The sequence below is a fragment of the Parambassis ranga genome, chromosome 16 (genome assembly GCF_900634625.1).
Source record: "Parambassis ranga chromosome 16, fParRan2.1, whole genome shotgun sequence".
NCBI classification, from domain to species: domain Eukaryota; kingdom Metazoa; phylum Chordata; class Actinopteri; family Ambassidae; genus Parambassis; species Parambassis ranga.
Window position 1 is genome coordinate 11,466,309 of NC_041036.1, and position 26,927 is coordinate 11,493,235.

The window sequence follows — 26,927 nt, forward strand, 5'->3', positions numbered from 1 at the left end:
ACAATAATAGGAGGATACTGCACAGTTGCTAAGGTAACAGTGGTAGCCATCACTCTCTCAAACTAACAGTGAAGCAAGCTGCTATGTGTTTACATGCACACACAAATCAATCCGATGCTATGCTATATGCTAAGGAGGAAAAGGAGGATGGTTTCAAAGAGTGTTGTTTTGTAGGACGGTGCAGCGAACAATAATGAAATAAAAAGCCTTTCTGCATGACAAGACAGGGTTTGTCTTTGTAGGCGTGCGCTGTGTTGATAAAGTTTATTGAAATCCAAGATGGCGGCGCCTATAGTGGAGTCGTGATCCTGTAAAACAGGTCATTTACAGCGTTTTAAAAGTCAAGCATGATGTTTTTTAACATGGATTTTTGTGTTCTATGACATTACGATCACAACTCGGAAATAAAGGGACCGGAAATCAAACAGTGAGTATCTTTAAATTCGACGTTTGTTTCTGTTCATCCTTCAGTGTGAGATAGAAGCTGTCAACAAGGAAGCATGAAATACTTGAAGCACTTTGGAAGGAAGCAGGTGTTTGGTTAGTGTGTGAAGGTGAATTTAAACTAGTTGTTCTGCTGGTTTAACCTACATAATATTTTTCAGCGTCTCAATACAAAGCCCCATGTTGATATAAGTCTAGTGTATTAATGGAACAGACCAGGCGTTCTAAGATTAAGAAGATTAAGAAAACCTTTATTTGCCCCACAATGGGGGAAATGGCATTTCTGTGATTCACTCTGCTTTAGCGTCTGTCTTGTGCTGCTGTAAGTGTGACTGAGATTCAGCCATTAGATGCAGTTACTATGAGCAGTACTCATACTTCTAATCTAATCTTCTAATCCAGATGTCAAAGATGCATTTACCAGGCAAGTAATAGGGCAGGGGGGTCAAACTCAAAGACTCCAGACTTTTTTGTCCTATGAAGGGGGCACTTTTTTAAAATTAAAATCATACGTTTACAAAAAAGAGCCAGATTAGAATCAGGATAATTGCAGTACAGGCCGGATCATATGTGTTTTGCACATCGTGGTGCAGGCCGGATAGAATGCTACAGCAGGCCGGATTTGACACATGTGTAATAGCGTGTGTTGGTGTCTTTCACATTCAGCCATTATTCAGGAGATTGAGCCTTCAAGCTTCTGATCAATGGATTATATGTTTTGGTGATAGCTTTTAGTGTTTTAAGAAGACATTCTCAGATATTCCTAAAGACATTCCTAAAGACATTCCTAAAACAGATTATTATTTAACTCCACCCATGGTTATAGTTTCACACTCTCTGGTAGGAGAGAAATATTTATGAAAATATATTCAACCTAACCTGGGTTCTGATGGCTGTACACACAGCAGAGGCAGGAGGCTGTTTGCAGAAGTTTTCAGTCACTCTTCACAGGAGACACCCGAATGGAAGAGCCCAATCACCATAGAAACATTATCACAGTCTCTCGCCTCTGCCCACTCACTCGCACCGTCAGAGACACATACAGTCTTGAGTGTTCGGCTCTCCCATCCTCAGCTTGAGGGAGGAGTGTTGGTAGCTGCGATGCTTATACACAAGAGAATTTATTTAAAAAAAACATATCCCCACAATCTGGTGGGTGAAGCACAGGAGAGGAGAGGGTATTTATACAAAGCTCAGAGTTATACCAAGAGATTTGTGCACCCTGGACAAAGTGCTGTTTTGTTGATATCATGTTTCAAGTGAAAAATATTGACTTCTTCTCACTGATTTGTTGGACTCTTCTTCTTTCAGCAGAAATCTTGTATTTTTCATAACATCATAGAATAGAATAACCTTTTCAGTGAGTCTCCCTCTGCCTCAGATAAACAGTAATCATTTCCCTATACTTCATTTACATCTCTATCTCAGTCTGGTGTCAGGGATAGCAGGTTATGACTTCCACTTCTACTCTGCTGCTGTAAAGGTCTCGCTGTCTGAGATCCAGATGCGTCACTGCTGTGGAAAATATCCTCTTGACGGGTCAGGTTAGCAGCGGTTGTCCACCGCTGCCAAGGATGCAGAGACTGTTTGAATATCTCAGGTTGCCTTGGAAACTGTGTTTATATGTATCTGTGTGTGTTTGTGTTGTGTAAAAGATAAATTTAGGTCAAATGTTTTTTCTTACATACACTTGACTGTCTGACCCACTGCAACAACACATGAAAGTTGAAGGAGTGAACCCTTCTAAATCTACTTTTCTTTTGTTAGTTGATCTTGTTTTGCCCATTTTGCCGATTAGACCTAGAAGTGGAGAACTGTCATGGGAAGGTGATGTCCTGAAGCACTCTGAGCACTTAACCTCCTTTAATGCACTGAAATGAGTGGAAAGATGCAGGGAAGATTTAAAGCTGAGAAATCGTTGGATCATTTCAAATCAGATGACTACAAATGTCATTCGCACATCTGAGCTTGCTGGCAGTTTAATAAAAACACCATGTCCAGAGCTTCATAGGGAGGCAGAGCCATAATCACATCACACTGAATAAACCTCTTATTTCACAAAATCATGTGTGAGTGATGTGGTGTGAAGAACACAGACTGTGAAACAGAATGGGGAATTAAAAAACAAAATCATGTTGAAGGCTGCAGAGTAGAGCTGTCACTCAGTCTGTTCCCAGCAAGTGGACTGTAGGTCCAGAATCACCAATGTACAAATGTACTGACACCTTTTCACACCTATTTGCTAAATAGTATTAAGCAACCATTGGGAAAACAGGTATGCAAACATTTTCCTACTCAAATTTTCTGGAAAACAAAAGGCTCTGTGGAAAAAAAGTTTTGAGCAGAGACCTGATTTGACCCGATTACTCAGCAGATTCCCAGTTCCCAAACCTCAGGGCCTGCTGTAGATTGTCTGTCCTCTAGTTTTCAACTGATCTCAGACAAAAGACTGTGTCTTGTCTTAGGATTTCAAAGCACCAGTGCCATTCTAAACATACTAAAAGACATAATCTGGCCATGAGAGGCCAATAGATTTTTAGTTAAAACTTTCACAGTAATCATGATTAGATGTTTGATATTTGTGTCCTCAGTGTGCACTGAGACCCACAACACAGGATGTCTTCTTGTTTCAGTCCTCACTCCATTGATCAAAAACAGTGGGTCTAAAATAAGCCAATCTGTTTTGCAGCCCTTTGTGATGTCATAAGGCCCTTGGCCGGTTTATATGTATGTATAATTGATTTCCTGTATTTTTGCTACCAGCTATATCCATTTTAATCAGTGCGTTAATGGCACTGACAGGGAGGGACCAGAAGCAGCTTATTTTTGAACCAATATATGGAAATGGTGAAACAATCTGCATAGTATTCTTAGTTTAAACATAAAAGATGAATTTTTCGGGCATGTGAAATTTACATTATTTTCACTTGTGCACTGTTTTTTATGGTCTTTTAAATTATAGTTTCTAGTTCCAGTGTCCTTCTCCTAATGAAAGTGAATGTGTTTTTTGACTAGTTGACTGTTGATGACTCACCTCTAAATAAGAATCCTCAGTATTTTAACATTCCCAATATTTACTGTGCTTTCTGTCCCTGTTGCAGGAGAAGCAACTATGCAGGTGTCTGTGAGACGGCTGGCTGTGTATCCCCTGTGTGCAGCCAGGTTTGGCCAAAGCAGGGGTACTTTTCTGAGTCCAGTACTCCGCTGTCTCGCTCCCAGCACCCGCACCTTGTTCAGTGAGACAGGAGTGTGGGAGAAGGACTATCGAACAGAGACCCGACGCAGGGTAGAAGAATGGTGGCACCCGCGAATTATGGCACAGTGGAAGAAAGATGCCCAGGATGAGGTAAGAGGAGCTTTAGTTTTTATGTCTCACTTACAGTCTTTAGGCTGATTCCATCATGACAGGAAGCAGCATTGTATTTGCACAGTAGAAACTGTTTTTTGTTGTTTTTAGCCTGGCACTTTGCAGAGCTCTATTTAGAGTTGGCAGCCAAACTAGAATTGTTTTAAAAACATAGATGACTCTGACTGTCACAAACTTAACAACATCCATCAGAGGTACAGTATCCTGTACACATGCATCTGAAGTATTTGTAATTACACTCACTGCCAGAAGGGGAGACTTTTTTTTGCACTGTAGCTTTATCATTATATAGACTGATATGGATGTAAACAGCCACTTGACTGGACAGCAGAGGCTTTTCAACAGCCTCTAGTTTTTATATTAAGTGATTAATAGGTTGTTATGCATCCTTCCAAATGATCCTCTCAGCTATTACTGGCACCAGCCCCTGTAGCTCATGTCAGACCCGGGGCTCTGGCTGATTATATATCCTAATGGTATGACTGTGTGGCTGCCTGGGCCAGGCTGACAGTGATGAAGTGCATTTATGACAGGACCCTGGTCCTAATTAATTTATTGAAAAATTCATGTCTCATATTTCCTGTAATCATGTATAGCTGAATGTAACTGGCACTTGCAGCGTTGCTATGGTAACATTGTTGTGACTGTAAACCATCCATAATCTGTGCTGCCACAATTTAGAATGTGACACTATAATCAGCTGCCTTTAGAGCCTCATACAGCAATACAGCAGAAGTCAGTCAGCTCCCTTGCTCTGTGTGTGTGATGAGTTATTATGCCTGTCCTGACCTCATCAGTTTAATGCAGTCTCTTTTATACAATGCTCATTCAAAAGCCAGACTGATAATGGAGTGAAGAACTTCTACACTCTCTTCCGTTGTGGTCTCTCAGGATTAAAATAAAGCTTTTATGATCTTTTTCCACATCTCATGAGGCTTTCTTACAGCTGTGTACATGATTGTAATAGCTTCTTATTTTTCCCTAGAGTGCCAACAGGAGGAAGTTTTATGTCCTCTCCATGTTTCCATACCCATCGGGGCGTCTGCATATGGGCCACGTACGAGTGTATACCATCAGTGACACTATTGGCCACTTCCAGAGAATGAGAGGTCATGAGGTATGAGAATATGTTTGTGCCTTTGCATACTGCCTAAAACATCCTCACTTCAGCTGTAGTGCGTCAGTGCTAACATACACACTCTTTAAACATTTGATAGCATGTTTAATTCTCTTTAAAGTAAACTCCCATTATTGTAGCTGTTGCTACATTATTAATAATGTTTCTGGTAATCCATGGAAAACAAGCACAGTGAGTCAGTCTGTCATATAGAGTTAATGGACTGATCCAGTATTGATAATATATTTGCTCCTCTCAGACTGTATGATTTATTTATTATTTATTTTTTATAATTATCACTGTTTACATGAATATAATTTCTGTCAGCTATGTTTACTGCTGGACTCTGTTTACACGCCCTGTCTTAACTGCGATGCTTATATTCTATTTACACATGCTGTGTATACGCATTGAGCACATAATAAAGCATTAGTAATGGTTGGGTACCATTACTAATGCTTTATTACCTTCTTCCTTTCAATTACATGGCCAAAGTTTACACTACCCCAGGAGCGTGTAATTAAAATCTCCTTTGTTGAATGTGTGTTTCAGTTTGTGTGTCCATCTGCTGTAATACCAGTTAATGTACTTTACCTATACAACTAATGCAACCTTATAATCAGTGTGTAAAATCAGGACTATAAACATTCCTGTAAGTGAGACTGCAGTCTGCAGGAACAGCAGTATTATATGTAATAGCACAAACATAAAAATCCTTTTACAACATTAAAAGTAATACATAAAACTAAGATAGAAGTAGTTATACATTATGGTCACACACATCGTCTTTTACTTTACATTTTAAATGTACCGTAGTCTCATAGTCTCCATGTGTGAGCTGCTCATCGGTTTGTTGATTCCATAATCATCTGTGACAGGAGATATTTTTATGACACCTTGGACCTATTGAGCTTCTTTTTAAAATAAACCCAGATATTGAAGTCTGCCTAAAGGCAAAGATGTGGTTTTGTTGGAAGAAACAGGAGATTTTAAACCTGCTGTAGTCATTTTGGTCCTCCCTGTGAGGTCTTTGTTTATTGCTAAAATCAGGTGTAAATAAAGTCAAATCTAAATTCTTGATCTCATGCACTCTATAGTGCTATCGACTCGAGTCTGTTTCAGATCAAAGTGTAACAATCAATATTTAGTACTCTGTTTGACTCCACTAAGCGGCTGCTGCTGATGAGGCTCAAGTGCTCCTGTGGTGACACAATCACCTTCTCCTCAGTTTTCACTGATGTCCGCGCGCCGTCCGTCCCTGTCTTTATCCAGATGAAGAGTTTGATTATTACCTCTGTGTTTTCTGCTCCTGGTGGGGAAGGTGTGAATCTTGTCCCCCTTCTCCCCACAGAGAGAATCTCCTCTCCCTCCGTTTGCTTTTTCCCCTGGTTTCACATGAGTGGTAACTACTTCCTGCGCAGGAGTGTACTGTCTCTCAGCATCTGTCAGGAAGCGCACTCCGTTCTGCTGTATGCACACAGTATTCACTAGTTAATTAAGAAAGGTACTCTCTGTCAGTGGTAATACCTAAAGCTATTTTCTGGTTTTTAGGAGGTATTTCATGTGTGAGATGCAGTTTTTTTTCCTAAAGACTGAGTGTTCCTGCCCCTCTAAAACATGTAGATTAGATTGCATTGGAATACAGATACTTTAACAGGCACATTAGTTTCCATGCTGCTTCTTGCTGTTTATAAACCCTGTTTTTCACAACACCCAACTTGACAAACCAGAAAACAAAGAAAGACAATGGAAAAGGAGTCTGTTGTGACATCTGACTCTCCCTACATATTGCCAGGCATGAGAGTGTTATAGCTGTGTAGCTTCTCATTAAAATTTTACGATTCGAGATAAAAAAAATGCCGTAGCTGTGTCTGTGCTTGGATTACTGTGTAAAATCAGCCTAATTTGTCTCCTGAACAAGACTCAAGAGAATGTTTGAATCTGTTTGTGTGATGAGGAAAACAGACAGTTCCTTAGATTGTGTTTCAAAGCTGCCACAGATGGAGTTGGGCTTGTAGCTGGAGTTGTGTGGGTGGACACTTTCATGTGGCAGAGTGGCTCCACATTCACAAAATCAGTCTCCCAGCTCTCCTGTCCTCCTCATCATCCAGTGAGCTGCAGATGCAGCAATCTGTCTGAGGCTGCCACGGACTTGTTGCGCATTACAGTGGACAGATTGTCATAGAGTCAGTCTCCATTGACTCCCACGTCCATATTTACCACACAGAAGCACATCCATGTCAGAGAGCTGCATGTGTTTCTCTGCTTTGTTATTTACTTTGGTGGGTACCTCGCTCTGACTATTCCTGTATTCCTCCTGAGCAGTCACAGCGGTCTGCTGCTCTGAGCTCTCTTAGCCTAATACCATCCAGCGCTCGGCTTTATAAATGAGGCCCATGCAGTTACCAAGGATACCAATTCGTCTGAAACATCAGATCCGTTAGAGTCCGCGCAATGATCCTCTCCAGCCCTCGACTCCCTGTCACTCTGCTTCGCCTCTGCTTTACTCAAGCCTTCTGTGCTTTCATCTCGCTTCTCTCTCAGCAAGCAGAAAAACACAGCGGAGGAGCTAAAGAGACGAGTGGAGGACCTGTTGTCTTGAGTGTTTGTCAAGGACAGTGTATGTTTAGGAGTTGGTCGATGTAATGGATGTGACAGAAGTATTACTTAAGAAATTAGTGTTATGCTTTGATGTTCATTTGCTGAAGAGTTTCTCTGTAGGCTCCAAGATGCAATCTGTGTGATTTTCAGGGCAACAGTTTTTAACGTATTTTGTAAAAAATCACTATTTATTTATTTTTCCAGATCCTTCTGAGAACACAATAAAGAATCACATAAAACATTTAAGCGGCTGAAACAGAAAATATTTGGTATTTATTTTTGATCCATTGATTGCCACACAGGTGTTGAATCCAATGGGTTGGGATGCTTTTGGACTTCCAGCTGAGAATGCAGCCATAGAGAGAGGCCTTGACCCAGAGGAGTGGACTAAAAGGTATCACGTGTGTATTTGTATGAGCTGTTTCATTAAACTAACTTTGTGGTTCTTTCTTTCTCTCTCTCCTCAGTAACATACAGTCGATGCGGGAACAACTGGATAGCCTCGGACTTTGCTTCAACTGGGACCGAGTGAGTAGGAAATGATGAAGATGTAAGCATCAACTGGAGACTGAAGTTTTTTTTTTTTTTACCTGACTCTGGCTTTTCCTGACAGGAAGTGACCACTTGTCTTCCAGACTACTACAGGTGGACACAGTTTCTTTTTGTCAATCTTTTTGAAGCAGGGCTGGCATATCAGAAAGAGGTAGGAGTGTCCTTTTCACTGAGGCTTATCCTGGTTTCCTTCTGGAAAGAGTAATGTGATTGGCTGAGGTTTGAAGTCCCAGACAGTTACTGAAATGACTGAAGCAGCTCACCCATTATTCAGAATAAATTTGAAAAGAACAGAGGCTGTGAGAAGCTTTTTGATTGTGTGTAATGAAATGGGATGACCTTGAAATAAGCCTTTGGTCTGTCTATTAAATCCTAAACTCTGCTTTTTAAATTTTAACTGTGTAAGTGTTCATCTGCATTTGTGTACCTGCTTGTGTTATTCAGGCTGTGGTGAACTGGGATCCTGTTGATCAGACAGTGCTGGCAGATGAACAAGTGGATGAAAATGGTCGCTCATGGAGGTCTGGTGCTCTGGTCGAGCAGAAGCTACTCACACAATGGTTCATCAAGACTACAAACTACGGGAAGGTTTGTGTGTGTTGGTGTGTTTGTGTATGTGTGAGCCCTGTCTAGTATGTGAGTGTGTGGCATCTGGACGGCTGGCTAGCAGCTCCATGTGGGCAAAAATGAGCAGCGGATTACTCTGATAACAATCATGGCTGACCCTTCGGTAGCAGCAGCTGCAACCCCGCCTCTCTGCTTCTGCAATCAGACCCCTGGAGACCATCATCTGCAGCCTGGCATCTCTCTGAGAGCCCAGCAGACTCTGGCTAGTACCGCCAGGTGGCCTGGCTGGCTGATGAGAAGCCTCCATCTTTTAGCACAGGGGTGAGCAGGCCTGCTGCAGGGTGAAATTGGCTCCTCTGGGCTCGTGTGAATCACCAGCAGGAAAGACCGGTCGGGCATTTTGGATGTAGGACGGGTGTATGTATTGTTGTTGTTGTTGTTGGAGGAGAAATGTGTTGGCTTTATGTGGATGTTGAAAAAAAAATATTTCTTTTTTTATTTAAAGTTAAATTTAAATTACAATGTAATAATTTTTTAAATAATTCAAAATATTATTTATAAATCCAAAATCCATCCATATAAATCCAGATTGCAGTGATAAAAGCAGAAAATCCTCATATGTGAACAGCTAAAGGCACAGAAGAAGAAAATTTGACAAAATAATAACTTCAGCTATTTCATGCTTCCATCAAAATATTAAGACGGGGGATGAGAGTGACAGGCAGAGTGAGTTACTGGAATAAAATGGAAATCAGTGCCTTGGAGGTATGAAATTAATGGATAAAAATTACTTTTTATTCATTGGAAAATGGTAATAATACAAAAAAACATGCCAATAAATGCCCCCCAAAAACTTATAGTTACCCAAGTTAGTCCTTTGAGGTGTTATTCACAAAATCATTTCGTCCCTTTTTGTCAGTTTCAGCTGCAGCACTGAAGTCGCCCATACTTGTCTGTGTCAGAGGTGTGAGTGGAGGTGGAAGCAGCCTACTGTGACAATGTGTTCCTGCATTTTTAATTTTCTCTGACAGGCACAGAAGTGGGAAGTAAGGGAGGGAAGGTGTTAAGGGAGAGAAGTGAGAAAGAGATGGAGAGAAGGGAGGACCGTGTCAAACCGGAGCATGCCAAATCAAAATTTGTGTAATTGCACTGTGATTTTCTGCGTGTGCATTTGTCTGCTCTCCTCTACGCGCGTTCTACGTCTGTCAGACGATGTTAACATCTAGACAGTATTCATTCAGTTTAGCTGTCGAGTTATTCCACGTTGTATCATGACTGCTTATTCCTATTTAGACCTTTTGGATGTGGAGCGTGCAGGATGTTAAATTATCACATGGACGAAGCAGAGTTTTCAATTTCATGCACACAGACAGACACTGCCTGCCTATTACATCATCTAAATGATTCACAAACTAAGCTCAGTGCATTGTTCTCACACAATATTTGCACAGCTTCCAGAATTGTTTAGTGTCATTTGGGTAAATTAACCACAAACAATTTGCGACTTTCACAGAGGCAGATTTCTGAGCGATTTGCATTGATTTGTGTTGCTGCATTGTGTGACATTTTTGTGTGTCCTCTTTTCTCACACATGCACTGATCCTTGGTTATTGCTATACTGTTCTTTTTCTTGTAAGCTTTTCTTAGTTTCCATGGCGACTCCTGTCCGTGTTGTACATATTTCAGTTACTCATGCTACTGTTCCAGGAAAAAAAGCCTTTACTGCCTGAAACTTTAAAGCCATCATCGGTGATGTGTCATGACTTTTTGTTCTTCTTTGCTGCTAATATCTTTCGTTTTGCTGCCTCTCCCTGGGATCTCTGGGTCATGCTGCCACAGATTCTTGGGAATTTCTGCCTCTTTTTCTACCTCCTTGGAGCAAATCCATTGCTGACACACTATGCAGTCATGCTAGTGATGAGTATTGCCTGTGTTTATGTTTGTATTGATAACTCTGTGATGAGGTGCTGCATGCTGAGCTGCAATGTGAGGGGATTGCGGGTAATAAATTGTGACAGATTGAAAAGGAAATAGAGAATAAGAACATCTCTGTCCTCAGACCAGCTGTGGCTTTTTGGCCTGAGCCTTGTTGATATGCATAGCTACCTTTGATCGCACAGGATAACTGTTGTTGGTGTGTGTGTGTGAAGGGATGTCGGCTCAGTGTATAGGCGAGTGCTTTGTGATAACAAGGAAAGTAGGGCGGGTGGAGGTCAGAATGTTTAAAAATCCCTTTTTGTCTGCATAATGTGAGCTGGTGGGCTCTGCTGCTTTGTCAAAATAAATTGGCTATGCTTTAAATGAGGCTACGCTAAACTGGAGTCAATTGCATTATCCTGGACAGCTAGACACTTGTGCAAAAACATCTCTCTCCTAGCTCTTTCTAGACAAAGTGGTGAACTTGTTTCTTCTTGTTTCTTCCCTTCTTCAGCCTCTCCTGGACGCCTTGGAGGACCTACCAGAGTGGTATGGGGTCAAATCCATGCAGGCCAACTGGATTGGAGAGTGCACCGGCTGCTACTTTGATTTTAAACTCAAGGTGAGTCTCAGCTGCCTTTTTTCTACTACTCATGATTTAATCATTCATGCATCTTGCTTTCTTTTAGCCTCAAGTGTTGCTCCATCTTCCCCGCCCTCTCTGTTTCATGTCTTTTTTCCCCCTGATTGCTTCCTTTATTTTACATTCATATATGCCCCTGTCTGTTTGTATTTCTATTAAAAATCATGTACCAAAACATAGAAAGCTCTGCTTTATTGTTCACTTTCACTGGGTGGCTCCATCTGCAAGTGGCAATTTACCCAAACAGATGATGTCACAGATTAGTTTCTATTGACTCTTCTGAGAGCCATGTTTTCTGTTCTTCACAGGTCTGCTCAAACTGAGCAGCAGCAGACAGCCCACAGAGAGCTGCATGACTGCTATTAAACAACACTGATAGAAGAAATGTTGCTTAAGTTATTCCCTTAATTTAAAAAGTCTTAATATTTCTAAAGACAAACAGACAGCGTGAGTCTATTTTTATCTTTGTATGTAGGAGTTTCTCTGACAGTTAACAGCAAGCTTTGTTAACTTAATTGAAATGACTGTTTATCTTTACATCAACCTGCAGTGTTGCAGCAGCACCCTAGAGCACCGAGGATATGTACTTTATTAATCTGCTGAACATGATGTGCACTAATTATTAATTAGAACTCCCTTAACCAACCATGTGTGTAGAATAAAATTACATTTTAGCCTGATTATGTGTTGAGGAGCTTTACACTGCTCATGCTGTTTACCTCTCACCACATATTCAAGGTGAATTCTGCAACAAGACAAAAAACACTTTGACGTTAAAGCCCTTTTCACATTGATGGCTTCATTCGCTAATACCCACAAGAACCATGGTGTGCATGAGAATGTTTGTTCCTCTGAGCATGCTGCATCTTTTTCTATATCTGTTCCTGCCTCTGTTCAAACCCTGTCCTCATAATCCATCTGCTCATGGATGCAGCCAGCCTCTCTGTCCATGTAGGCCTAAAGTTTGTGTCATTCCTCAGATGTCTGCTGATTCATAGACTTCTTTCTTTCATCTATTAATACAGCTACGTGCTGTATAAGATTGACACTCTACAGAAGAGAGTCCCAGCCATCAGATTTACATGTTTAACCAAACCAATTATCAAGATTTTACTTTCTTTCCCCCAGCTGACTGATGATGTTACAACAGTGATAGGCTTTAATTAATACAGTTCAGACTGTGATATGAAAGGCAGCACATCTGCCTCATTAACTCACATGTCTTCTCTTTTTTTATCTCCCAGGTGAACGGGGAGGAGACGGGGGAGACCTTGTCAGCCTACACCTTCTCTCCAGAGACAGTGTTTGGAGTGGCATACCTGGCAATCCTGCCGTCCCACAGACTGCTGCACGGTAGCAGCTCGGTGCGCTCTGCCCTGCAGAAAGCCTTTCAGCCGGGCAGAGGTGAGCCTCTCTCTATGTGTGAACCTCAGCTTTTTTGTGTTTACCAGCTTATCAGCATTGCATTTTCAGAATGAGATGGCTCAGTCCTGTACACCCACATGTTGCCAGAACACGAAACAGTTCTTGCATACTATGTGCATACTAATTTAAAATAACAGCCTCTCTATGAAACAGAAACATGTTTTAAAATTAATGATAAAAGGTTTGTAGTGTACTTGTCCTAATATTATATATCACCAGTATATACGAGTTTCAGATTCACATCTATATGTTTATATAACCATCATACTAGTTATGATTGGAGAAGCTGCAGTGGACTGAGTGTATATATATTAATTGGGATTCCCTTCAAGAGGTCTCAGCAGTGGCTGGTTTTTGATAATGAGCTACCAGGGGATGCAGCGCTGCCTCTCTCACACCTCCCACCCTTTTCTCTCCAGACTCCCTGACGGAGGTCACAGCTCACAACCTGTTCACCGGACACAAGGTTCCTGTGGTCATTTCTCACAAGGAGGGGTTTGATGGCTATCTGGACACTGTGCTTGGTGAGATGTTGTATGAATATGTATGAATTTACCACCATTTACTGTAGACCAATGCTGTGGAGTTGTTTTAGATGTCATAATGGTGTGAAGCTGGTGGGTGTTTGTGTCACAGAGTGGAGGTGGAACCCAGGGGATTGTTAACGATTAGTTACATCACAGTATCACCTCAGGGAGGGTTTTTTATTCTCTCCAGGGATCAGTTATGTGTGTTTATGTTTTTTTGCTGTTTATGTTACAGGCATCCCTGACTGTAGTGAGGAGGACTTGTCTGTGGCCACAGCTCTGAATCTGAGGTGGACCACAGTGCTGAACACCCATGAAGATGGGACGCAAACACTAATCAACTCTGAGGAGGTCAGCACTAATGATGATGTTTATATAAAGAAGTTGTGCACTTCAGTAGTTTTTGATCTGTTGTTTTCTTGGATTTCTTGGTGTAGTACTCTGGCCTCAGCAGAGAGCAGGCCTTTGACTCCATTACCCAGAAGGCCAGAGAGCGGAAGGTTGGAGGCCACCTTACCAGCTCCAAGCTCAGGGACTGGTTAATATCCAGACAACGCTACTGGGGCACACCCATCCCTGTAGTGCATTGTGGGTCTTGTGGTCCAGTTGCAGTCCCAGAAGAGGAGCTGCCAGTCACTCTGCCAAAGTTGCCATCGCTCACTGGAGAAGGGGTGTCTCCTCTTGAAGCTGCACATGACTGGGTCAACTGCAAATGTCCAAGGTGAGAGGAATGGTAACAATAACATTTTAATGATCTGATCACACTGTCTCCAGTTTTTTTTTTCTGGACACACGGGCTGTGAAAACAGGTTTGATCCACATACACCTGAAATTTCTTGTATTTGCCTTTTACAGACCTTGTCCTTATCACTATTATCTCCTCAAGCACTAAATTAGCAGATCAGCAACCCCATTCTTCTGAGTGATATTGTAAATGAGATGCAGTGTTGCTTGTAGCTGCCACCAATTAAGCGATTGGGGAAATGGTCTTGTCCATGATGGTGTTTGTGGAGTGAAAATTGACTCATGTGTAAACCTTCTCTGTTACTTCCTGTGTCTCCTCAGGAGACCAGCACAGTCGAAATGAGAGGACTCACACCTTTGCAAGAACACACAGCATTGAGAGCGAGCCTGTAAATTGTGTGATTAATACTTTTGTTCAGACGGGGTTATGTAATGAGTGGCATCAGTGACAGGAGCCAGGAGCAGCATGAGATGATGATGATGTAGGTTACATAAGCCAGCTGTGCTTCGAGAGAGAGAGAGAGAGAGAGAGACGGAAATACTATGCAGACACATTCACCTTTTGTGCAAAGTCACAAACACACACACACACAACTCTTAAAGACTTATCCCAGTGAGTGTGTTGAATGCAGAGTGACTACTCTAGAATTCCTCGCAGACATGGGAATTCCTCTCTGAATAAGACTAATCACCGTCACGGCACCATGTTGATTAAAACAAAGACCCACTCAGTCGCAGATGGCACAAGTCATCAGATTGTGTTCACTCACTTCTGCAAAGCTACTATAACTCTTCCCATCAGCGATGATTGATGGCTATAATCGCAAAGACGCCATTATCTCCTCTCTTCCCATCTCCCCTCTGTTGTTAAGTGTCTGTCGAAATTTGTTCTCTTCACTCGTCGACCATGTCCAATTAAAGTTTGAGTGGAACACAGACGAGCGGGGTGATGAGCGATGGGCGGCAGAAATGGAGTTTTATCTGTCCTTGAGGAAGTCATTTCCTGTGCGCTCATCTCTTCTCCGACCCTTTTGTGGCACTGTAAATTAGCCTGCCAACTGAACCCTGCCATGGCTTAGCCTGATTAGGAAGGTGTGCAGGAAAGTGTGTGTTGTTGTTGCTCTGTGGATTTGCAGGTAAAGCGAAAGAGAGAGAAAGAGACCACCTCGTTGGTAGGCAGTCACACAGCAGATGGGGGCCTGTTTTCCTTCATGGAGTGAGCAGTTGCCTCACATGCTGCATCTGTTTGAGAGCCTTTTGGCTTTTTCTGGCTCATCCTCCAAATCCACACACACACACTTTACACACTCATGCACACAGGTTGCTTCAGCTTTGGTTACAGATTTTTGTTCTTCTTTCATGGCTTAGAGGAGGGTCACCCCCTCCAGAGGGACTACCTCTGTGTGTGTTGTCTGTAGTGTGTAGTATTACCAAGTGGTAATTTGACAGTTGCTGTCTGTCAAATTACCACTTGGCCTCTTGTTGTCCAGTTTAAATGAGACAGGAAGTGGGAAATTTGATGTCAGACTTATTTTGTTACATTTTCAAAGATGTTCTTTCTGAAATTCTTTTGAAGAATTTAGCTTTGCTTTACTGCTTGGTTTTCATCATGAAATAACACCTGGCTCCCAAATATTAACCTTGCTACACCTTAGCCCTGTTGCTAGGCAACCTTCAGCTCTTTTCTCATAATCACAGCCTTATTATAGACTGTTATGGTTGGTGGCCGAGGAGTTTTTGCCTCTCCACGTGTTCGTCTGTTAATGAAACATTTGACTGTGCTTGTGTGACACACAACAGAGACATCCCTTAAGGTCCATACCTGTTGTAGCAAAGCTCAGAGCGGTTTCTGTGTTTATCTTTCTGGGACACTGATTTTAAATCTGCTGAGACTCATTATGAAATAAAAAGCAGATGCTTTCACTCTTCCATTAAATGCTTTACATCTGAAATAAAAAAAAAAAAACTTTTTGTCTTTGTGGATGTCCTCTCCTGCACAGTGAAAGCTGGCAGATTCCCATCACATGCCCAAGTGCTGTTTGGCTTGGATAGAAAAGGGGCAAGAGGTGGCATTTCCAACACAAACACATGATCATGTGTACGGACTGCCAGTTCATTCCCTGTTAGCACAGCCTGTTAGTCAGGGCACAGGAACAGAGTTCTGGTGCCAGCCTGGCTTGTCTGCAGGGACATGACCCCTACAGCCAGATGGAGCCAGCTTTACACTCACACACACACACTAAGGAATCACATAATGAGCCATTTCCTTGAGCATGCAAGCAGGGATCATTCAGTTTGTCACCTTTTAATTTGTCAGTATAATATTAATGTCTGCTAACTCTCTATTGTCTCTTTCTCTATCTTGTTAGATGTAAGGGCCCAGCAAGGAGAGAGACAGACACCATGGACACGTTTGTGGACTCAGCCTGGTATTACTTCAGATACACAGATCCTCATAACTCAAGCAGGTACGAACAACCACTTCACTTCCAGTTAGTGAGATTATTCCCATCTTGCCAACACCTAATCCCGACTAACACCCAGCTGTTATAAAAATGAAAAGACGGGGAGTGGATAAAGGACATCCAGGCATCAGTAGTCAACATGTTAATTTCTGCTGTAAATCATTTATATACGTGGAGGTCTATGGAGATTGACTCATTGTAGCTTTTAGCACTCTTGGCTTCATTATTAAACTTGCACACCTTTTTCTTAGAAATTTGTGAAAGTCACACTTAAACACATAAACCCCTTCTGTATTTTCCACCAACCTACTTCAGACATGCCTCTGTGCATGCACACATGCATACACTTCCATAAAAGTTGCATTCTTTGCCAATACAGATTGAGTGCCATGGCTGTCACCTGCTGGGATGGTAACGATAGCCTGAGCTTAACAAAAGAGATTAATTTCCCAGTGCCCTGACCTGGCAGTAAAGCTGCTTTAAAAAGGGAGAGGTGGGGGAGGACTGCTCTCTCCATCACTTTTCTTTGCTGGACAGATTATGGCACAACAGAAAAAGCAATTACACTATTTGTGCATTTCAGTTGGCCTGCTGAGCCTCATGTGCACTGGGGGAAATGATGAAAATAGGAAACAGGAGATGCTGAAAGTAGCCAGCAAGAGGAAGGAAATGGAAACAGGGTGTTACACTGTGTGTATGTGGAGTTATGTGTTAGAGTTCCTTGGCCCTGTTCCATCTAACAGAGTAAATTATTTTCAACATTGTGAGTTCATAACTTTTCAACCCTGGTTCAATTATCCAGAGACACCATCAGCTGCAGAGGGAGGCAAAAAGGTGTGAAGGAGAGTAATGACTGGTGTGAAAGGTGACACATGGAGCTAGCGGTCTGCCCTAAAAAGCATTATTACTGCTGGCCAGCTGGACAGTCAGTGAGCATAGAGGGAGATTTCTGAGCCAAATTTTCAACAGCTTTTATTTCTGTGAGTGTAAAGAAACAGAGGAGGCTCTAGGGTGCTTCTGTTGAAGCCTCATCCCTGGATTGTTGTGTTTTAGTTCCAGCCTGCCCCCTGCAGGAAGAATGTCTCCAAGAAATCTGACAAAATGTTTTCTCAGAATATATTGTGAAATGTTATGTAAAAACATATCATAGGAGGACCTGGATTTGATCTTAATGAACATACGTTCATTCGGAATAATCTAAGAGCTCTACGAGCAGCTGGCGTGCCTCTATAGATGTATGAAAAAACTCAACTTCATCAGCAACAAATCAAAGGAAAACAAATACCTCTCCAGTAAGCAGCCTCTTTTAATTTGCTTTTCCTCTGCAGGCCTTTTGCACGGGACCAAGCAGACCACTGGCTTCCTGTAGATGTGTATATTGGAGGGAAGGAGCACGCTGTCATGCACCTGTACTATGCTCGCTTCCTCTGTCATTTCTGCAGAGATCAGGGTCTCGTGGCTCACAGGTAGGATACACTGTGATTTATCTCCTCACTAACATGTACATTTTAGTGTTTGTATCTTATCAAACACTCTTTTCTTCTTCCAGGGAACCCTTTCACAAACTACTGGTTCAGGGACTGATCAAGGGCCAGACTTTTAAACTGGCAGACAGTGGTCAGTACCTCAAGAGGAAAGACATAGACTTCACAGGTACGCACAACCTGAATCTGCAGGCTGTTTGCTAATGAGACACATTTTTAACAACCATCTCACCTCATTCCCTTTGTGCTGCTAATATCAGTGCCACTCTGTTTGGTGCCTTATTGCTTTTTTTTATAGCTAATTGACATGTTAACCAACTACTCAAATTACATGAAATCCAAAAGAGACCATAGAGGTGTCTTTTAATTAGCAACTCAACCAAAACTGTGTATCGTTCTTCTATCTATTTGTTAGCATGTTAACAGGACAAACAGGGGATAGTGATGGCTTTCAGAGAATAAGAATTAGGGCTTCAACAAACACGTATTTTGATACTCGGATACTCGCCGATTATTTGAGTAATCAGATCACGTGTAAATATAATAGTTTTCCCATAAATACGGCTGTGGCTAATAGCTACTTCACTAGTGGGCGCCTACCTTGGACCACTGCTTTGTCATTGCTTCAGTCTGCGGCCGCCTGCATGCCCGGCGCCAAAACCGTATGTGTGTGTCCGACCTGCAAACAGCTCACTCGGGTTTCGAACCTAGGGCCTCTTGCACCCAAAACACTGATCATCCCACTGCACCATGAGCCAGAGAATCATTGTTGTCACTGAGTCATCAAATACTAAATTAGTTGTCAATGCATTTTGCCCTCGAATATTAGCTACTAGAGTACTCGAATAATTGTTGCAGCCCTACGGAGAATGTTATCCAGAGACCTCTGACCTGCTTCTTATAGGAGAGGAACCAGCGGCTCTCAGTGGTGGTCCTATTGAAGTGACATGGGAGAAGATGAGTAAATCTAAACACAACGGTCTGGACCCCCAAGATGTGGTCCAGCAGTACGGCGTGGACACAGTTCGACTTTACATCCTTTATGCTGCACCGCCTGAACAGGACATCCTCTGGAATGTCAAGAGTGAGGCACCTCAAGTTATTCAATAACACATTAGTAGTATATGTTTTGTTAACAAATTAATATATCTTGGTAAATAAAGTATTTAAAGTTCATAATATTCCTCTGGGTCTCTGTCGTCCCTCTCCAGCCGATGCGCTTCCCGGGGTTCTTCGATGGCAGTCTCGACTGTGGCAGCTGGTGACGAAGCTCAGAGAAGCACGGCAGCTAGGAGACAACCCCAACCCATCCCTGCTGAAAAAGAAGGAGCTGGCTGAGGCCAAAAAGATCTGGGAGAACAAGAACTATGTGATTCAAGAGGTAGCTATCCTGCAGTCTCTGGCTGGCTGTGATAAATGTCTGAAAAAGCCATCATGGTGATTGCAAAAAGTTTCTTACCAGCAGGGGTCAGCTATGAATGGAAGAGGATTAGGGCCACTGTAAAAGTATGTATGAGTCATTTATTTGACTTTTTTGAGTTTAAATTTAGAATTCTTAGAAGAAAAAGTTTATACTGTGACTCTAATCCTCTTCTGCAGGCCTATTTTCAAATATTCTATCACCAGATGTTGTATGATAGCTCATCACTCATTACACAGTTCAGCAGTACAAAATCTGAAGTCCAAGTATTTCCATCCAATGCTAAATTCCCATTGCAACCTGAAACCCCCAGAGTACAGAGTAATAGCAGAAGGGGATGGAAATTGATTTTAAATCCACTCTGTCTCCTTTCACACTTTATAAATAGCTTCCATTGGCTGCCAGGTTTGATTCTCTGCCACCCCCCCAGCTCAGGGCCAGTGCTTTTAAAGGACCTCGGGATGTTTGCTATAAGCCTTCAAAGCCGAGGCTGTCGTTTGATCCGTCCCTCAGAAAAGCCTGGTTGATCAGCCTTCTCCCCCCCAGGGCCCATCCCAAATGGGTTCTTCTTCCCAGAAGGCTAAGCAGGGGAATGCTGACACGCTGTTTGCCACATCTAACGCTGTCATTGTTTTCTAATGATTCTCACAGGCAGAATCAAAAATATTCCATGACAAAATCTGTGTCCATTAACCAAAACCGTTAAGTCTCAGATTTTATCAACTGACATTTTTTGTTGTTGGTATTTTCAGGTGACCACTCACTTCACAGAGGACTTTCTTTTCAATGCAGCCATCTCTCGTTTAATGGGACTCACCAACACATTGAGTGTGAGTGTGTCCTCCTTTACATTAAGGTTGATGTATTACAGGTATGGTCTAAAACACACATGTGGGAAACACATCTGTAACACCTGTGTTTATGTGTGTCTTTAGAGTGCCACCGCGAGGATCCTGCAGCACAGTCTGGAGTTTGAGGAAGGTCTGGCTGCCCTGGTTTTGATGACAGCACCCATGGCTCCTCACCTGGCCTCTGAACTTTGGGCAGGTTGTTGACAAATAAATGAATTGCTTATTCATGTATATGTGGATTCATGTGGATATGGGGCTATATTACACACTGTTATGTGTGTGTTATCTACTTATTTTTGGCTTTGAATTTAAAGAGCATCACCACAAAATGGATGGAATTTTACTGACAGTGACAAACGACGTATCTGAACTTTGAGGTTGTTTAGGATGTCTGTAAGGGTAGGAAGAAGTCTCAGAACACAAACACAGTGTTGACATTGCAGCTTATCTAACACCAGTGAACGCCCAGCAGGGATGTAACAGCCAATAAATTAGCGAGTGTGATTTGTTTCTGCTAAACCTCCTAAACAAATGTACAGTAAAATCTCACTAACTGTCTGTCAATCAAAACTGAAAGATGTAAGGCCAAACAATAGAGAGGAAAGTGTAGCGCCACTTTTCGTGCCATGTGTGGAAGCTTGCCCTCGATCTGGCCTGGAGGACATCCCTTTATTGTCGTTGACACACGTACACAAGCATTCTGCGCACAGCTGAGAGAAGAGAGGTTCCGGAAAAACACACCAGCTGATAGCCAGAGTCAGGAAGGCCTGACCACGAAAGACAGGGAGGTGTGCATGTGATTTGTGTGTGTACTCTTGTTCCGTCTTTATTGTTTTACACACACACACACACTCAGTACAGGATAGAGGAAGTTCACATCCTTCCCCTGTGCCTCCAATATAACGTACACTCACTGGTTTAACTGAGTCAGGGTGGGAGGTAGCTGTGCTGTTGCTGTGTTGTCATGGAAGTTTGTTTTCAAGCAGCACTCTTTGGCTGAGTTGTTGAGAATGTACTTTAGTTCATGTTTCCTAAATATATCCGTGACATCCTTCTTCCTCTTTCCCAGGTCTTTGCCAGGTGAAAAACCCCCTCTGTCCACTCATCCAGCAGGGTGGGGATGTCCTGCAGCAGGCTTGGCCCTCTGTGGACCCTGAGTATCTGGAGGTCCCTGACTTTGTGGAGGTGTCTGTACTGGTAGGATCACTTTTACATCCTCAGACAATTTCTCTCAAACTCTCCGCTCTTAGACTCGTTGGTCCTTGATTACATTCATAGTCTGTAATTTTCAAGAGAACCTATGATTAGCCTGAGTGTGTGTGCGCAGGCCTGTGCTGTGTGTGTGTTTATGCGTTGGCTTGTCAAGTGGCATTAAGCTAAATAAAAAAAGCTGGTCAATAATTAAAAAGGTGGAGAACAGATTATTCTCACTGTTCTCCACAGGCTAAAGACTCACTATAGTCTTCAGTCTCTGAACTCATAAACAGTAAAAGTGTGGCAGCCTATGTCATCATCAGGAATTTGTGTATGTGTGTGTACATTTTGAAGGTGTGTGCAGACAGTCTAAAGGGGATATCCAGCTGTTTTGAAGTAGCTCAGAAAATCCACTTGGCTCAGATCCATGCTAACACCAGCACACACATGAACACATAACACGTGTCAGTCTTCACACAGCTCGGAACATCAACTCAGCTAATAGATAAAAGCTTTAATCTGACTTTTCTCTCTAGATGGCTCTATCCCCTGAGAGAACCCTTTAATCTCCTCTCTCTGTCTCTCAGACACGCACACACACATGTGATGTGTGATGACGGCAAACACAGTCAGCTGAATAATAGTGTTTCACTTGTCTTTATCTGGATAATGATAGAAGAAAGACACCACATAGAAGGAACAGAACCTGGTGTGTCTCTGTGTTAGTTGTGTTACATTCTAGGGTAAAAACAGTTTTTTTTATGTGGATGTCCAGTCAGTACTGATGCTGATTGTGATCAGCGTGACACATTGTTATTGAAAGTGTTCCCAGTCACCCTGCTCACACAGTCAGTAAGGCAATGCCTACATGTCCCAGGATGCCTTGTTCACAGGTACACCAATGTTAAATCTGTAAATCCAGCTTACAGTCATCACTACCCCAGCCTGTAGTTTAGCCCTTGTTGGCCAAACATCATTTTATGAGAGAATAATAACTTTGCTCAGTGTTCATCTGCCATTTTCATCCTTCACTACACATACAGGCTCCTTCAAGGCTTGAGTCAGTTATGGCATCCTACAAAAGGTGCCTATAATGAATTCATGCCAGCAGAATAATTCAGTTTCTGTTGTCATATAAGACAATGCACAGCAAAAGGACCAGTAGCTTGCGGCAGCTTAGTTTCTGGATGGTGTCCTGCAGCTGTATCTGCTGCAAAGCTAATGTAAAAGCAAGTCTACCAGCTCATTCATAGCATCCTCTGGACATGTTACTTTTCTTGCAATAAAAGCATGCACAAGAGTTTAAGCAATGTCTAGAGAAGAGCTCTGGATTCCCACAGACAAAGAACCTGTTATGTCAGAAGTTCTCAGGCAGCATTAAAATAAAAAAAATGTGGCAGTGATTCTTTGAGGTAATGGTTAGCAGGAGACAAGTAGTAATTATGGTTAGAAGACTTATCCAGGAAATTAGTGTGATGTCTTCTTAATGGAAACAGAAAAATAATTCTCTTTTTACACATTACTCCATTTTTGTTTACCTTAGCCACTTTCTGAGTGAAAATATTGGCGCTCAGTGTTGATGATGATGCTGCTTTTCCTTCAGCCTGAGCTCTCTGTTGTGGGCTTCCTCACTTGCTCTGTCCTCTAATCATGTAGTTGGGTTTGTCCCAGAATGGAGGCCAAGGCTGAGTGGCCTCAGACACACACACACACACTCGCACCACCACACACATCATTAATTTGCAACCACTTCCAGAGACAGGATCACATTCACCGTGTACACGCATACACTGGCTTCTAAACATACAAGCCTGAGTGCCCTTCCCATACCTACCACTAACTATGTGTTTTAAAGGCTTCACTGTATATGCAGCAGCAGAGGTGGAGCCTGTTATTTTGGGACTTTTGTGCCAGGAATAAGTTCGGGAAGAGCTTCACATGGCAGGGCCTCTTTGTCAAATGGAACAAATTAGTAACTTTTTTCATCCCCCGCTTTCTTATTTCTTAACCCACAGATAAACAACAAGGTCTGTGGCAGTGTTGTAGTGCCTGTGCAGGTGTCCAAAGATTCCAGTCGGGTGCAGCAGCTGGTCTTGGAGAGCCCCATGGGGCAGAAGCTTCTCAGCAAGCGCAGCATCAAGCGAGCCATCCTGTCCCCCAGGACTGCCCTTATCAACTTCCTCATCAATGAGTGACGGTTGGGCGTTCGCTGCAGCTGTTCGAGCCATGAGATGGTATTGAATCAGTCAGAGACTCAGCATAGAGAGAAGTTCTGATGTGATAATTTAAGGCAAACAATGGAAGTCTTAAATATCCCTAAAGACATTTTATTTATATGTTCCTGTTTTTAATAAAAGATTCAAGAAGCAGTGAGTCTCTTCAAAGTGTGATTCAGCTCCTGTCTCTCTCAGCCTTTTATCAGTCAGATCCTGTCAACAGTCAAACATGAGGCCACTTCAGATTCCACTCATCATTCACTTGCTCTCTTTTCTCCATTTTAAGCATTGCATCCATGACCACAACTTCACACCTCTGTGTCTGCTGTAAGCCATCTCTGTTTGGTGTCGAGTCACAGAACCATCATCCGCCTTATCAGTGTTTGTGTCCTGTTTTTAGCTCCTGATCTGATCATAGCGCCGTACATGGCCTGCTGTGAGGCCTCTGGAAGCGGGCGGTTGTGGACTTTTCACCTCACCAGTGTGTCTCATCACCAGCAGGGCCTATTCATCAGTTCTGTGTCTCAGTGTCGGGCCAACATGAGTCAGCCATTGGCACTGTCCAGCACACACACAAGCCAGAGGCACTGAAATGTATCTCTGTGTCCACCCACTGTCCTATCTTTAAAGGCTGCGTGAGTAAGCAACCATTTGATATGTACAAGCGTTTGTCTTTCACAACTCGCGGTGCCCACATCTCTGGTTGATCTGAGATTTTTGGTAGGTGCAGAAGCACCAGCGTTGGTGGGTGTGTGAATGAGAATGAAGGAATCTGATCTTTTAAAAGTGCAAAACACATGCTAGCTTTGCAAAGTCAGCTTCTGAGGACATGCTTTTATTTTGATAGTAACATGATGGTCAGCTTGTGGCTGATAAAATCATGCTGTGTCTCATTATGTAAGTAAAAGGCTTGTTTTTAGTCAAACAAAGAGAAAAGGAATGTGTGGACAAAAGGGAAAACAGAGCATTCCTCACTGATCCTCATAACCTTTTCCATATTTCTGTGCTTTATCTTTGACCATCAGGTGACAGGAAAAGGCTCACAGGAGAGACAGAATAACAGGAAGAGGAGTAAGGGGGGGGCATTTTTAGTTATTCTGTGTGTGAATTTTACATCAACCTGATGCTGTGACAGCCTGAAATGGAGAGAGATAGAGAAGCGTTAAATCTTGTGTCTCTGTATCTGCCATATTTTCTTTCATACTTCCAAGCTGCCTGTGTGAAATATCTCTTATATCCATGGAGGTAACCCCACCTTGCTTCTTTTTTCTGCTATTTTCAGTGTCTTCACCACAACAGCACCTAATAAATGCATCTGAACTTGATCTGGGTTCAGCAATAAGCCTGAGAATAAGAGCAAGCTCTCTTTAGATGGGTCAGAGATGCCAGGGATCACTTCCTCTGGTGACATTTGAATAAGGATAAACTTCATTTTTGTTTTATGCTCAAGTGATACCTGCATTTTCTCTAACAATTTTGTCACTTGTCAGACCCCGATGTCGTTAAGACATTTCGTCACCTCTGCAGTTTCCATGACGACTAGGATCACTGAATAGGAATAGGCAACAGTATTTCTCTGTGACTCACTTTCTCTTCAGATCACAGTCATTGCCTTCCTTACACAAGAGATGTGCAGCATAAAATTGTCTTTGATGAGTAAAAGAAAAATAATTTCCCCTCCTCTTAAGAAACTCTGCTGGTGGGGGGTGGGGCACATGGAAGATGAGTCCCAGTCATCCTCCGCTGCAGCAGTCCGGTCCCTGGGCTGAGCTGTGTGCTCTCACAGGGGACACAGTAATGCCCCAGCTCATCATCTGAGAGGCAGTAATGTGGTCATTTGTGGATGTTCTCTGTGTGAGCTCATTATATCGGCAGGTTTTTTTTCGTCTTCTAATCCTATAATGTGTTAAACCGTGTGTGTGTGTAATCACAAAACTTGCCAAAGTTATTCATTTATTTACTGTTCCTCTCCATGGTGACAGCATTCACACAGGTGGGTCATGTTTTGTGTTGGAAAAAAGGATCCAGATTTTTGATTGTATACACATTTTTTATAAAGAGTGTGTATTTTTTTCACTCAGTGCCTTGTTGATTCCATCTGTTGTTAGCACACAGTTTACTGATCGTTGCAAATGTTGCTTGGGCTCAACCTATACAGTTGCAGACTTCTCTGGAGCTTTGAATGTATCAGACATGTGTCTTCCCCTGTAAGATCTACAGCTGTGAGTGGAGTTAAAAAACTGGGAAATAAAGTTTTATTTGGTGTTCTCTCTCATTTAATGAGGTTCTAATGGTGCTATTAAGATTACCGGGGATGATCTCAGGTTTTCCAGAGGTGTCGCCACATGTTTGTATTGTGCTCAGAACAAAACTATTTCTGTGATTTCATCTTTGGCATGTCCCCATCTGTCTGTCACAGATGTGACATGTGTACCCAAACCCTTGTGGTAAATGGTAAAATCTCAGAAAGCTCCTGCTTTATTCTTTTAAACACTGACTTTCACTGTTCATAGTTTCTTATGTGAATTGTCATGTTGTCAACTTCCCTTGCAGCTTTTACCACAACAATAAGCCAACTGTTTATAGTAAATGTGTGTCAGAAGTACAGCAGCCTGTATTGAAGCGATTGTTTCCTCAAACAACAGATGGTTGAGCCTTTTAAACCTTCTCTTTTAATTACATTGTTTTCAGCAGCAGCGGCATATGAGCATTGTGAACATTGTGTTTCAATATTTTTCACTTTAAGTGTCAGAGAATTATGCACACTCAGGTTTCATGCACAAATTGGATGTATTTGTGTTGACTGACATCCTACTGAAACACTGTGTGAGGGGTTCAGTGTGTGTGTGTGTGTGTGTGTGTGTGTGTGCTTCATAAAAAGGAATGTGTGAGGTCATTTTAACCAAAACTCAGAGGAGGCACATCAACTGAAATATACCCCCCCCCCCAAACCCACAGGAAAACACACCCAGACAGTACTTACATACAGTTTTATGGATTTTTTTCCCACCCTGCAGAGATTGTTTATGAGACTATTTGAAACGGTGAGTCGGTCATATACAAATGCAACAAGTTAAAAAGATATAGGTGAATTCTGGTGCCTTATCCTGTAGTGATCATCACTGCCCTATACACTGATTATAGGCAGATCCAGGGACTATAGGCCGGCCCCTGAAGGGCCCCCCTGTCCTGTCACACAGCTGTAAAGTAGTAAATCCACTCATGTCATTTATTTTCATTCAAAACTTTTAAACCTCTTATAAGTTAGTATAAAAATACTGAATGCTTATTTTTACCTAGGAGAGCAGTGACTGAGTCATATTTTAAGACATGACAGGATGTCAGGGCCAGTTACTCACACACAAAGAGAATGAAGATCTGCCAAAGGTTGCT

The 26,927-nt window shown here is 42.3% G+C and overlaps 1 protein-coding gene across 1 annotated transcript; it reads left to right on the plus strand.

The window, feature by feature from the left end:
* The first annotated feature begins 283 nt into the window (after positions 1-283).
* On the plus strand, positions 284-23,687 carry lars2 (leucyl-tRNA synthetase 2, mitochondrial). The gene is made up of 21 exons (XM_028426387.1): positions 284-427; positions 3,546-3,790; positions 4,797-4,928; positions 7,832-7,923; positions 7,997-8,057; positions 8,143-8,232; positions 8,526-8,669; positions 11,080-11,187; positions 12,453-12,612; positions 13,053-13,157; positions 13,396-13,511; positions 13,598-13,881; positions 16,274-16,372; positions 17,698-17,835; positions 17,919-18,022; positions 18,758-18,937; positions 19,065-19,234; positions 20,026-20,103; positions 20,209-20,320; positions 21,194-21,321; positions 23,334-23,687. The coding sequence occupies exons 2-21, from the start codon at positions 3,557-3,559 to the stop codon at positions 23,511-23,513; spliced, it is 2,715 nt and encodes a 904-aa protein (XP_028282188.1). The 5' UTR covers positions 284-427; positions 3,546-3,556; the 3' UTR covers positions 23,514-23,687.
* The last annotated feature ends 3,240 nt before the right edge of the window (positions 23,688-26,927 follow it).